The sequence below is a fragment of the Nerophis lumbriciformis genome, linkage group LG11 (assembly GCF_033978685.3).
Source record: "Nerophis lumbriciformis linkage group LG11, RoL_Nlum_v2.1, whole genome shotgun sequence".
Taxonomy (NCBI): domain Eukaryota; kingdom Metazoa; phylum Chordata; class Actinopteri; order Syngnathiformes; family Syngnathidae; genus Nerophis; species Nerophis lumbriciformis.
In genome coordinates, this window is record NC_084558.2 from 37066268 (window position 1) to 37080059 (window position 13792).

The 13792-nt window shown below is 37.9% G+C and overlaps 1 protein-coding gene across 3 annotated transcripts in view; it reads left to right on the forward strand.

Moving 5' to 3' along the window:
* ccdc186 (coiled-coil domain-containing protein 186) overlaps positions 1 to 13792 on the forward strand; it is a 48718-nt gene that overhangs the window by 28962 nt on the left and 5964 nt on the right. For 2 of the 3 annotated variants that reach the window (XM_061966714.2, XM_061966713.2), the window contains exons 7-14: positions 790 to 894; positions 1196 to 1294; positions 4442 to 4528; positions 4615 to 4757; positions 6344 to 6599; positions 7325 to 7514; positions 9996 to 10088; positions 10187 to 10415. In XM_061966714.2, coding sequence (XP_061822698.2) covers positions 790 to 894; positions 1196 to 1294; positions 4442 to 4528; positions 4615 to 4757; positions 6344 to 6599; positions 7325 to 7514; positions 9996 to 10088; positions 10187 to 10415 — 1202 coding nt within the window. The remainder of the gene's footprint in view (positions 1 to 789; positions 895 to 1195; positions 1295 to 4441; positions 4529 to 4614; positions 4758 to 6343; positions 6600 to 7324; positions 7515 to 9995; positions 10089 to 10186; positions 10416 to 13792) is intronic. The other variant, XM_061966715.2, reaches the window with a different exon arrangement.

Below are 13792 nucleotides of genomic sequence, written 5' to 3' on the forward strand. Positions count from 1 at the left end.
AGAAAAAAAACTGTTCTTCATTCAAAGGTCCCCTATTTTCAGCAAATAACTCTCAGAAGTCCCACAATGCTATATTTGAAGTTTGTAGTCCAAAATGTTGCCTTGATGCTAGAATTTAAAACAGTTTTAAATGGCTTTTATTACGCTATACTGAGAACATGCTGTTTTGTGTGTCTGTATGGAAATGTTTTGGTAGCAAAATAATTTGCAAATGTGTATCTCAATCAGTGTGTATCTGTGTGTAATCAGATCCGCGTGTCCGTGGTGTAATTTGTGTGTCCGTATTTCGATTTATGTGTGTGTAAAAAAAAAAAAAAAAAAGAAGTTTTTTTTAAAATCTGCATCTGTGTGTCATATATCACATACAACAACATAACATAAGGAGTGGGACAGAAAGACATGTTAGCAACATTAGCATAGTTATTTGAGCTACAATGCTAACATTACACTTACATTTGAACAACAACATCATACTCAGTAAGCCTATTTACTGTACTAAATAATAGCCTTCAATGTCTGTAGCTGACTGACGAATAATTGGCAAAGCTTTATTTTATGAAGGGTTGCGAAGCCTGCCTTTTTTATTCTATTTATTTATTTTTTATTTAAATGTTTACAAAGCTAGCTAGATGGTTACAGGTGGTATTATTTTCATGAGGAAGAAGATTTTTCCTTCATGACGTCATGCAACGACCCCATTTGTTCCTTATAAACAAACGCTATAGAAATAGATTTCTATTAGAACATCATGAAAAAGTAATTTATGCTTAATAAGATGTCTCTGTGCAGGAGTCCAAAGACAAGGTGAGGGATATCACGTCCAAACTGGCGCAAGCCAAAGAAGAAACGGAGCAGATCCGCAAGAACTGCCAAGACATGATCCGAACATACCAGGTCAAACACACATTTTGGATTGAATAAACTCTATATTATTGTGATTACGTCATATCAGAAATATAGAGCAGTAGTTGTCATATGCGCCTTGTGATGGTGCTAAAGAGTTACGTCATATCAGAAATATAGAGCAGTAGTTGTCATATGCGCCTTGTGATGGTGCTAAAGAGCTGCCTCAGGCTACTGTTTACTTGGGCTAGAACTGGACCATGTCAGCAAGTAATAATAGAACAATGGCCCTGATATGAGAGGACAAAGCAGACAATGACACAATTTTAAAGCATTATTATTTGTCCTCCAGGAGTCCGAAGAGATCAAGTCAAATGAGCTGGATGCTAAACTGAGGGAGACCAAAGGAGAACTGGCAAAACACAAGCAGGAACAAACTGACCAATTAGAGGTGACACCACTTTATGCACTTGTTTCTATAAAGTGTATCTGGAAAGTATCCCAGCGCTTCACTTTTTCCACAATTTGTTATGTTACAGCCTTATTCCAAAATGAAAAAAATATTTTTTTGTCCCCAAAATTGTACATACAATACCTTTTACAATGACAATGTGAAAAGTTTTTATTTTTATTTTGACTTATTATAAATAAAAATAAAATCACATGTGCATAATTATTCACAGCCTTTTCTTGATACTCTTTTGATGAGCCTTTGGCAGCAATTACAGCCTCAAGTCTTTTTGAATATGCCACAAGCTTGGCAGACCTTTTTTTGGGTAGTTTAACCCATTTTTCTGTGCCCATTCCTCTTTGCAGCTCTCTCAAGCTCCATCTGGTTAGATGGGAAGCCTTGGTTTTCATCCAGGATGTCTTTGTACATTGCTGCATTCATTTTTCCCTGTATCCTGACTAGTCTCTGTTCCTGATGCTCAAACATGACGCCCGGTATTCATGCCAAAGAGTTCAATCTTTGTCTCCGTAGACCAGCGAATTTTGTTTCTCATGGTCTGAGAGTCTTTCAGGTACATTTTGGCAAACACTGGCTTCTATCTGGCCACTCTACCATACAGGCCTGATTGGTGGTTTACTGCAGAGATGGTTGTCCTTCTAGAAGGTTCTCCTCCCTCCACAGATGAATGCTGTAGCTCTGACAGAGTGACCATCGGGTTCTTGGTCACCTCCCTGACTAGACTAAGATGAATGCAGCAATCTACAGAGACATCCTAGATGAAAACCAATGCTTCCCATCCAACCTTGATGTATCTTGAGAGGTGCTGCAAAGAAGAGTGGGTGAAACTGCCCAAAGATAGGAGTGACAAGCTTGTAGCGTCATACTCAACAAGACTTGAGGCTGTAATTGCTGTCAAAGGTGCATCAACAAAGTATTGAGCAAAGGCTGTCAATACTAAAATAAAAAAATTCAAATTGTCATGATGGGGTATTGTCTATATAAGTTTTTGAACAAAATAATATTTATACCATTTTGGAATAATAAAACACAATGTGGAAAGAGTGAACTGCTGTGAATACTTTCCGGATGCACTGTTTATGACACATTTTTGTTTGGTGATAATCAGTGCATGTCCTCTTCACTTGGACATTTAGTCATGGTTTTTTTCCAGCTGATTTGGTTAACTGGAGAAGCATAATTGGCTTAACACAGAATAAGTGATGAAGCAACATGGACAACATCCAAACAAAATTGCCTGTTTTTAATTTGTTCCCCATCCTCGCCTGCTTTAGTGTAAAGTGAATGACCTAAAAATAAATGGCCTTGAAATAAGCAGTGCAAAGCAGAGTGTTCACACAACACACCCAGAAGACATCGCCCTGCTTCCTGTCGGCCATTCTGTTCATTTATCACAAATGTTTACAAGTGCTTTAAATTGAATTACATAAACCGAAAGCTCTTAAAGCTCCCAACATTTCAATTTGTTGTCAACATTTCAATTTGTTGAATCAATGTACAACTTCCACATCAAGTAAACAAGCCCCATGTGAACATTCAGCATAAACATTACATTGCATCAAATCTGCAAGACACAAATAAACTGTTGTTTTCTTCCTTTATCATAGTTCGTTATGCTCAACAAAACATAAATAATTCAGAACAAAACATATGGGTCTCCATTAACACGGCAATGAGAGGGGGATGCCATGAATTAACCAAGTAAATAGGAAATACATTTGCCTCCATCTCATTTAGCGAGATGTTGCCTTGGATACCTTGGGCCGCTAATAGCTTCTTGGAAAAGTTGTCGCACCAGTCTCATTAAATGACTTTGTTTAAATGATGAGACACAACATAATTTATGCTATGTTTTCATGGTCCTAATGAGAGCACATCACAAATGATTTTACATGAGCGATGACTTCAAATGATGCGCCTATGGTAAATGAAAATAGAATAGAGGACACTTAACTGAGTGCTTGTTTAGAAGTCCTCTATCAGATGTATGTTTCAAGTTGAATGTTCAGCATTATGGAAAGAAATATACATCTTTACATCCACTAAACAGGTTTTCATATCTGAGTTTGTTTTGGTGCATCTTAGGTGCATCTTACCTTTTCATATGTCCAACTGCAGTTTGTGTAAATAAAATGTTTTCTTAAATTGTGTTGGTTATAAAATGACATCATACAGTATGTCTCTGTATGATATTTTCAAATTATATGTATGTTTAATTGGCAAAATAAAAATCCTAATACCGGTATTACATTTTGTATGTGTATTAATTGTAATAGTGACAAATAGTGAAAAAAATACTCTTAATAATTTTCCGAATAAAATTGAGTATTGACACAATTTATAAAATCTCCAAAATGTCGCTATTTTTAATAAATAGAATGAAAGTTAGATCTATCAGGCTTCAGTGCATGTGCATGTATGTCAATTATATTTTTGGATAATATTCTAATTATTTTCCTAAAGAAATTGGGTAAAAATCGACAAAAACATTACAAACTCTCAAACACCTATTTTAGTACAATATATGGAAAAAAAAATCATAATGTATATTTTGTTTCATGTATGTTTTAGATTTTTGGATATGAAAACATTCAAAAAATTATTTTCTTGATAAAAATGTGGCTAAGTCAACTCAAGTAAAAAAATCTAAAAACAAATGTGTATTTTTTTGGTGGGCAAAATAATTATATAATGAGAATGTCTCTAAAACAATAATAATAATAGTAATAATAATAATAATAATAATAATACAGTATATCTAATGAGTTTCATCTATTTCAATTAGATTGTTGGATAATAAAAAACATTCTCAAAATTATTTTTGTAACAGAAATAGGTGACTATTAACACAAAAATGACAAAATCTAAAAATGTTTTATTTTATTTTAAATAATATGTCCATGTATGTCAATCAGATTTGTTGATAATAAAGCAATGAAGTATTAAAGTGAAGTGTAATTGCCATGCAATGTTTAAAGTGCATGCAGCTGCATATTTGTTAGCTAATAATGTAATCCCATTGAACATGTGCAGATGCAAGATGCTAGTGACAAATGTTTACGCCTCTTGAGCGCTCTTCTGCGTTCTGATCCTTCTTCCGCTGTTAGCAGACTGATGTCCATGTTGCAGGTGCATCGCGTGAAGGCCAAAGAACTGGAGGACCTGAAGAGGAGTTACAAGGAGAGCATGGATGAGCTGAACACACTCCGCACGAAGGTTTGGCACACTACTCTACTCACTCTTTGGTTGATCATGTTCCTTCCCCCACCACCTCCAACCAACTTGTGTGTCACGCTTTGCAGTTAAAGTGTCTGGAGGACGAGCGTCCCCGCTGGGAAGACGAGCTGAGCAAGTACCGGGAGATCATCAACAGGCAAAAAGCCGAGATCGGTCGCCACAAACAGGAGTTGGACAAGATCGCAGCACTTGAGGAGCAGCAACAACGGTATTGGCCCACTCACTTGTCCATGAACAGTATATTTTATTGACATACACAATATGGATGTTGTGATTAGCATTTTATGCTGCCGATTCTAATACCGTTCATCCATGACTGAGATCGACCGATACCAATATCAATACCTATCGCATGCATTCACTGTAAATTTTTCAATGTATTTATGGGGAATTCTATTGACAGTTTAGCAATATCAACAAAACATTTAAACTAGTTTCTTATTATCTTTTATTACATACAAGTGTTTGATCAAAACAAATTCATGTTAATATCTGCTTACTTTCTGCTGCTACGTGGTTCCGTCTACACTTCTTAAAGTTTACTAAGCACTTATTATTTATCAGCATGCCTGCTCCTGGCTTGGTTTTGGTGAATAACATTCAGTGTTTGGAAAATTACTTTAAAAAAGTAATTAATTAGTTACTTTTTACTTTCCCAAAAAAGTAATTGAATTACTAACACATTTATTCTCAAATAGATATAATTGATTACTAGGGAAAGTATTCAATGCGTTACTTTTGAAAAAAACTTTCAAATATCTGGTGTATGCAGTTGAGATGTTTCATGAGAGAAGATTGTGTGAGTGTATGCCTTTTTAAAAGGCTGTGCTTGTTACCAAGTGAAGCGTGACGTCAGCAAGGGAGCGCTCATTGACTGTTTTAGCTCAACATTGGTGGTCTACGGACTGGAAGGAGATTGTTGACGACAGCGCCCATGGAATGTTTTCATTGATAGTTAATAAAGCAATTGAACGTGCGTTAATGGGTCTGTCTTTCCTTGTCCACAAACATGGTATTGTCGGATTATTATTGTTGATGATTGTCACTTAAATAAATGTTCATTATTCCCCGTAGTAATAGTAATAGTGCGCATGTGTGTGTGCGTGCGGTGGCTGCCGCTTGTACAAATAAAGAGCTTCTTCCAGAAGAGAACTTGCTGGGATTCTAAAGTGGTCTTGTTTGCATCAAAAGTAACACGCCACGTTACATCAAACGTACGGGTAAGGGTGTTGTAATGCAATGTACATAAAAGTAATTCATTGTATTAATCCTGAGAAAAATTAATGGCGTTAGCCGTTATTTCGTAACACCATTTTTCCGAACACTGGTGACATGTTGAGCCTCGTCCTCCAGTGATGATAATACTTGTTGTTGACAAAAAAAATGCAGTTTATTTGCTGTAATGGAGGTGATTGTTATTCACTTAGGGTAGCGGCTCCACATTTTGCATTGAGACACAAAGTCTCATGTCAGCCGGGGTATTAAAAATAAATATAATTTTAGCCAGAAGAAGGGATTGGCATTAAAACGCATTCATCTGCAATGGCGATCATGTACTTTTTAAAAATAATTGGCCGATATTCATCGGTGGCCAACGAGCGGTACATCCCTAATACACGACATATTTTACTAAGTGTGTTGAAAGTGGTTCTGTACAACCTTCTATGTTGGCTTTGCTTTGTCATTCTGACCTACTTCTTGGCTCATTTGACTAAATAAGCCATTTAATTCAAAGCGTGTCTGTATCCAGTTGATTAGCTTTTCTAAACAATGTTTTAATGCGGCGTATTGCAGGGACCAGCAAGAGATCACGTCTCGCTGCGAGGAGGTCGACGCGCTGAACAGCCAGATGGCCGACCTCCAGCGCGACGTCCAGGGCAGCCGGGAGCGCGAGGCGGAGCTGCTGGGCTTCACTGAGAAGCTCAGCAGCAAAAACGCACAGCTGCAGTCCGAAAGCAATGCGCTGCAGGCCCAGCTGGATCAACTCAGTGGCAGGTTCACCGAGCTCAAGGCCATGCTGGAAGAGACCGGGAGCATGCTGGACGACAAGGTTGGTAGTCACTAAATGAACTGTGTCACCCTCAGAGGTGTTTCTAATATTTTGGTTCTTTTCCATAGCTCAGTATGATGCAAACTACAATCACAGTAGAATGGAATAGGGTAAAAATGTATCCCAACATGCACCTTTTCCTGCCTGTGCTGTTATCTTTCACACAAACACACCACATGGCAGCACTGATATTAAACTCCATAAATTGTTATGAAGCAAAATAAAATTTGGAAGGCACCCTCCCCCATTAAAAAAATGTCACACTTCTTTATTTATGTGAAACACATTTTTTACGAATTGGTTATTATATTTGTATCAGTGACAGAGCAGGAAGGGTCTAGGAATTTCATATAAAGTGCCTTGTCATTCTTCGACATTCTTCATGCGCCTCTCGGAGCGCGCGGCACTATACATAGCATAGGGAGGGGCGGCACTGTTTCTCACATTGTGCTCTATTCAAAACACCTGCTGTAATTTCAGCGTATTTAGCGAGTCAGCATAAATGTGGGAAGATTAGTTTAAAAACATGGCGGCCATCAAGCAAAAGGTCTTTGGCACTTGGCAACAAATTGTGCATGAGTCATTTTCTAATGACTAGAAAAGGTTGAAAATATGTGTTATGACTGTTAGAATGCCATTTAATAATTTGAGCTCATGAATTTGCACTGTTTTACGGATGTCATCGCATTTCCGCTCATCGCTGTTCCATGTCTTCCATCCTGCAGTCGCGGCGGCTCAGGCAGGAAGAGGTGCTGAGGCAGCAGGATGTGCAGGGCCTGCAGGAGGAGCGGACGGCGCTGCAAGCCGAAGTGAGCCAGCTCAAGACGCGGGTCGACGAGCTAAGTGACGAGCTGGTGTCTCAGAAAAGGAAACAGGTGGCCAACATCAAAGACCTGACCAAACAACTAATGCAAGGTCAGGAAAGCCGAGATATTATTACACATTATCTTCCGTTCTCCACCATAACTGCCGATAGACCGTTTTCGCATAGGCTTTGGTGTCCGCTTCCACGCTATCTCTTACTTGCTTTTCTGGTCACACACGTTAACCTTTGCGCGCAAAGTTCAGCGTTACCATCTGATATTCAGTAGTCGTGCACATGCGAAGGAGGTAGCTCAGCTTTCCTTAAGGGAGCCCTTGATCTTCCACGCTAGTTACAGTCCGACTTGATGACAATTTTACATTCATTTTGAAGTCCTACTTGAAGTGTTTGGCTAACCTGCGTCACTTTTATTGATGCAGACGTAAGAAAAGTAACAAGGTTTCACTTTGGAGCCAGTTCAGTTTAAATGTAAGGAGTTGACATGCACATGACTAAAGCGTGTTATGAATAATTAATCCAGTCGCTTGATCTCACAAGGGGAAATTGGCTGAGGAATGATCAAATTCAGACATCAGTCCTATTTTCTTGTGGACGCACTTCCTACATACTGTACTTAACACTTTTTGTACATGTACTGCATATAGTCAGAACTAGGGTTGTTCAGTATACTGTAGTACCGCGATACTAATTGATTGAAATCAGTACTATACTGCCTTTGAAAAGTACCGGTACCGTTCTTTCATATTAATGCCGCTGTGTGGCGGTGACTACAAAGGCACATTATGTTGAGTGTGTCAAAACGAACAAACAAAGTGCATACAAGCAATAACATCTTAGAGAGGAGGAATGGCAAAAAACGACACTACTGGTTACTAAAGAGGGTGCGTGAAGCACAATATGGAAGTATTTGGGCTTCAAAACCAACGATAAAGGTGACTCTTTAAACAAGGAAGCCACGCGCTTCAAGTGTTGCTTTAAAACATGCCTCGCCAAATGTGGCGATTAGTATTTCCACCTTTACTTCAAAGGTATGTAAACATAGAAATAAATAAGCATTCAGAGATGCACAAGGAGTTTAAAGAGTGACATGTAATAATGTAGTTGTTACACCTGTCCTGCTGTTCTGCTCCGGTGCACCGTAGGGCAGACGTTCCCTTCAGGGCCGATGTTTTCGTCAGGTTAACCCACTTCGCTTTACTCGTCAATGGGTCTGCAAAGCTTCGCTTTCAGGTCAGAATGACGAGGCCGCCGATTTGTGACAATCTGGTGTCTTTATTATTAGCTTTGCAGGACACAACCAGAACCGTTCATCATTCTACTGCGCAATGCATGCGCTACCCCTCTCTCTCTCTTTACTCGCTCACTGACGTCACTCAGACAACACGTTACCATTCTCTTAAACACACATACAATACTCTCATAAGTTAACCAGCTCCCCTGCTGTGAACATGTAGATACGTAGACGCGCACACAGCTGCTTGGATTGATGCCAAATATTAGCAGAGGTAAAACCGCCCAATTAGCAGTCATCTAATGCAAGTGAAATTACTATATTTTGTAACAGATTGCTACAATTTGTGTTTTATCTTTAACAAATGTGTTTTTTAGCTGCTACATGGCTTATCTGTTTATTTTTATCCATAGTTTTGTTTTTAGTACTTACTAATAATTGTATTTTTCTTAAAGCGCAGACCAGGAGTGGCAACCATAAATCATGAAGCATTTAATATTATATAAATAAAGCTTTTTATTATATTTGAACCTAATCCTTGATTATAGCAGACTATGCATAATATGGAAAATTGCAAATTGTTCTTTGAGTGCAACCTTCTAAAAGTTTTCTTTGATTGGAAACATATGTTTATTGTATTGTAAGATTTTCTGTTACAATAAAGCCAATATTAACATTTTTTGTAGTTCCCTTTATTTGTATCGAAAAGTATCTATATACATTTTGGTACCTGTACCAAATTATTTGTATCGAGACAACCCTAGTCAGAACAATGTACCTGTTATTCTTTATTCTCTTCTTTATCTATTTGCACTATTTTCATTTATATTACTGTGTTTACTTGCAAATCTACACAAGAGATGGAGCTGCTCTTAATCTCATCGTACATGTGTATAGTGACAGTAAAAGGCGTTCTATTCTATTCCGTGCTTCTAATTTTATGCATTATTTACTATAAGATTGAAGTTTTGGGGAAGTCCAATTAGTTTATGGTATGTGTACTGTACTGTACTGTATGTACTGCAGAACAGTGAGGTGGTGCGTGTAAAAACGGCCTTTTTCAGATGTTTTTTTGTCGGTAAAATAATATAGTCTTATATTTGTGTCACTCAGTACTTCATTATATGCAAAAACTGATAAGCATACAAGGAAAACATTTAAGCACATTTCAAGCGTCGGAATGCACAACAAGGAAAGAAATGTGGTGGTGGAGCATGTGAATGACAATAAGAAAAGCTCAAAAGTCTGTTGGTTTGCATGTATAAATATCTACACCCTGAAAATACCTAAACTATCATCTTATAATGTGTTTTATTTGACTGTTGATTTTGTTCTGTCTCAGCCCGAAAGCGACTGGAGCAGGTTGAAAACGGAGGCTGCGAGCGGGACGGCGGCAGCATGGGGAGCCGATCGAGTTCCTCAGGTGCTTCCTCTGGTTTGTCAAAAAAAAAAAATACAAAATTTATTACAATGTCAACCATGGTGGTTAAGGTCCCGTGACCTAAGCCGTGATGCGTATTTCCCCTCTACCAGGCTCCCTGAATGCACGTCATGGAGGTAGCGGCGGGGCCGAGGAGCGCTCGCCAGAGAGCCAGTCGGGCCCCTCGGTGGTGGTCGTGGACAGCTTCCCGCAGGTGGATAAAGCCGTGCTGGTGGAGCGCATCGTCCGCCTGCAGAAGGCGCTGGCTCGCAAGCAGGAGAAGATCGAGTTCATGGAGGATCACATCAAGCAACTGGTGGAGGAGATCCGGAAAAAGACCAAGTGAGTGACGCCCACCAAGGTTGTATTCACGGATAGACTGGAGGCTGTCAACTGGGGCAGAGGGAGAAATCATGACTTAATGGAGCCACATTGAGGATTTTTAAGTACACACAATGAAACTAACAAAAAAGTACAAGCCCTAGTTACAATTGTGTACAAATAATAGAATACTTAATGACACATTTTGACACAATTATTGATATACTGTGAACTGGGCCAGAAAAATAAACCTGCTCAGCTAACCTCTGTTTTGTTTGAAACTGAAATGTATAGATTGTTTTATTTTCTATCTATTATCTGTTCTATTTATCTATCATTGTACCATCATGTAGCACCAGTGGGATCATAAAACAAAATTGCAGTAACTGTCCTGGTTCTGTACAATCGTGTATGAGATAGACATCCAACAACACTGCAAAGTATGACAATGATGTGATGACGCCGTGTTTATTCACATTCTGACTGATTAGAACGTAAAGAGTGATTAAAGGGATGCGGGAAAAGCATCAATCAAACAGCTGGTGATAATTCAAGATGGTGGAGCAGCTTGAACACCCTTTGCTCTTTATCACGACAGCATTTCTCAGAGCCCCTTTTCGTTGCCATCTGTTCACAGTACATCACCCTCACTGCTCATTGGCACTTTCGAAAGACATCCCAAGCCTACGCACATTTCTTACAAATTCTTACCTACACCTTGTCCTGCGCGGCAGAATGTAATAGGAGCTATTTATAATGGAGGAGAGGGTGAGCTATGAATGAATTAGCGTCTTCACTGATTCATATTCATGGCCGTGGCCTCAGAGAAAGATAGTGTGAAGGACGCTCGTCCAAGTGAACCGCTGCCAAGTTGCAGGGAAATAGGGAGTCCCCCCTAGTCCCGTTCCACTAATAGACTCTCATATTTGGAGCCTCTAAATCCATTTGACTATAATGAGCAAACCCATTGACTTAATGCATGCGATGATTAGTCGATCCAAACGGTCTGCTGAGATTCTCTATCACATGACTCAATCATCTCCATTTCATTCTCTCTCAACCTACATTCAAAAAGTTAAAATTCAGGGCAGATCCCACGGTCGACCTGCTAAAATTAGCTTTATTCAAATCTCAGTTAACTGTGGAGTAGGAGGAGGATGGAGGGCGGTATTGCTCTTTCTAGAACCTACTGCATGTCTCTCTGACATCAGCAGGATAAAAAAAGTAGGCTCAATTAATATGACTTGAGATTTAAACATTTATATTGTAAAAATCAATTGAAATATACCAGTGATGTCCAAACATTTTTCCCTCAGGGCCAAACCTGAAAAATTAAAGCATTTGGGAGCCATTTAAAAAAATATATATATATTTTTAAAACCAATACAATATATATTGAACCCCTTAAGGCTTCCTTAAATGTCGGTGAATGTTACCTGCTCAGTGGCCTTGTGGTTAGAGTGTCCGCCCTGAGATCAGTAGGTTGTGAGTTCAAACCCCGGCCGAGTCATACCAAAGACTATAAAAATGGGACCCCCTGCTTGGCACTCAGCATCAAGGGTTGGAATTGGGGGATAAATCACCAAATGATTCCCGGGCGCGGCCACCGGTGCTGCTCACTGCTCCCCTGGATCAAATGCAGAGGATAATTTCTCCGCACCAAGCGTGTGTGTGACAATCATTGGCACTTTAACTTTAAAGGTCCCGGGGACCCAAAAGTGGCTCAGTCATTAAAGTGTTAAAAATAAGTCATATAATAATATTTTTTTTACTTTGCACACTTGATCAACTCCAGATCTACCCGTTGACATAACGTTTAATTGTTTTTATGTTTTATGCCCTTTTTGTCAAAACCCTCTTTTTATAATTGGAAAAACACAAAATATGCAATATTTTCCAACAGAAAATGTTCAGAGAGGAATATTTGATGTTAAGTAATTGGAGCCTTAAATATTTAAATAATTCATAACAACATCACTTTTGATTCGTTATAGTTTTTTGAGCAATGACAGTTTAAAAACATGAGACTAAAAGCCTCAGGGATCTAAAATCTCCCCACTCATCAAAGTGTTAAATATATATATATATATATATATATATATATATATATATATATATATATATATATATATATATATATATATATATATATATATATATATATATATATAATTTTTTTTTATTTTTTACTTTCAACGTTTAAATCTCTAGCTCAATTTCAGATCTATCCAATGATTACGGTATAAGTTTGTATTATTGTTTGATCAGTGACAGTTTTAAACGAAACTGTCGACATGGCAACTTTGTGTTATTAGTATCAATATTGCAACATGTTCTCGTTACACTACACGTTTGCACTTTTATTCCACTTTTTTTGTTTTTTTTGTAATATTGTTTTTTAAATGTGCGGCGGGCCATTGAAAAAATTAGCGGATGCCCCCAAATGGGCCCCAGGCCGCACTTAGGCCACCCCTGAAATATACCATATTCAATACAAGGGTAAAGGCTTTAATATTATATTATAATTACGTTAAATAATGCTATATATAATAAATAATAATAAATCAAAATTTATTGAAATCTAATGGGTATTATAATAAATAAACCAAGCTTTTATCAGGGTTAAAGCTTATATTGTTAATATTTTAATATATAGTATACATTTTTTTTGCATAGTTTTTCCTCTAATAAACAGTATATTTTAATTAAAATATATATACAGTTAATCAATGTTAATCGGTTCTAGACATGACGCGATAAATCAATTTCCACAAAGTAGGAATTATTCATTATAAACTAAATATTTTCATAGCTGGAGCATAAAAAACATTGTTGAATATGCTTTTAAAAAATACAATCCACGATGTGGCAAAGCCGCAATATTTGATGTGGCGAGAGACGACTGCATATATCATATGTTCTCATATAGTGTGCAGGGTTGCTGATTTACTCAGTTATTTATATCAATAAATTAAACACAGGTGAATATTTTTGACATATGTCCACAAATAAGCAATGTTTTCCAATTGAAATATACAGTATTACATATAGCATAAGTTCTCATGTTGTGTGCAGTTTTTTATTTATTTACTCAACTACAGATGAGAGTTAAAGCCTGAAATATTATTTGTGTTAATAAATTAAACACATATCAATATATTTGACATCATTTGTTCACAAATAAACAATTTAAATGTGTACAATAACATGCATTAATTTAGGGGTAACACAGGGCAGCACGGTGGCACAGGGGTTAGTACGTGTGCCTCACAATACGAAGGTCCTGGGTTCAATCCTGGGCTCGGGATCTTTCTGTGTGGATTTTGCATGTTCCCCGTGACTGCGGGTACTCCGGCTTCCTCCCACCTCCAAAGACATGCACCTGGGGATAGGTTGAT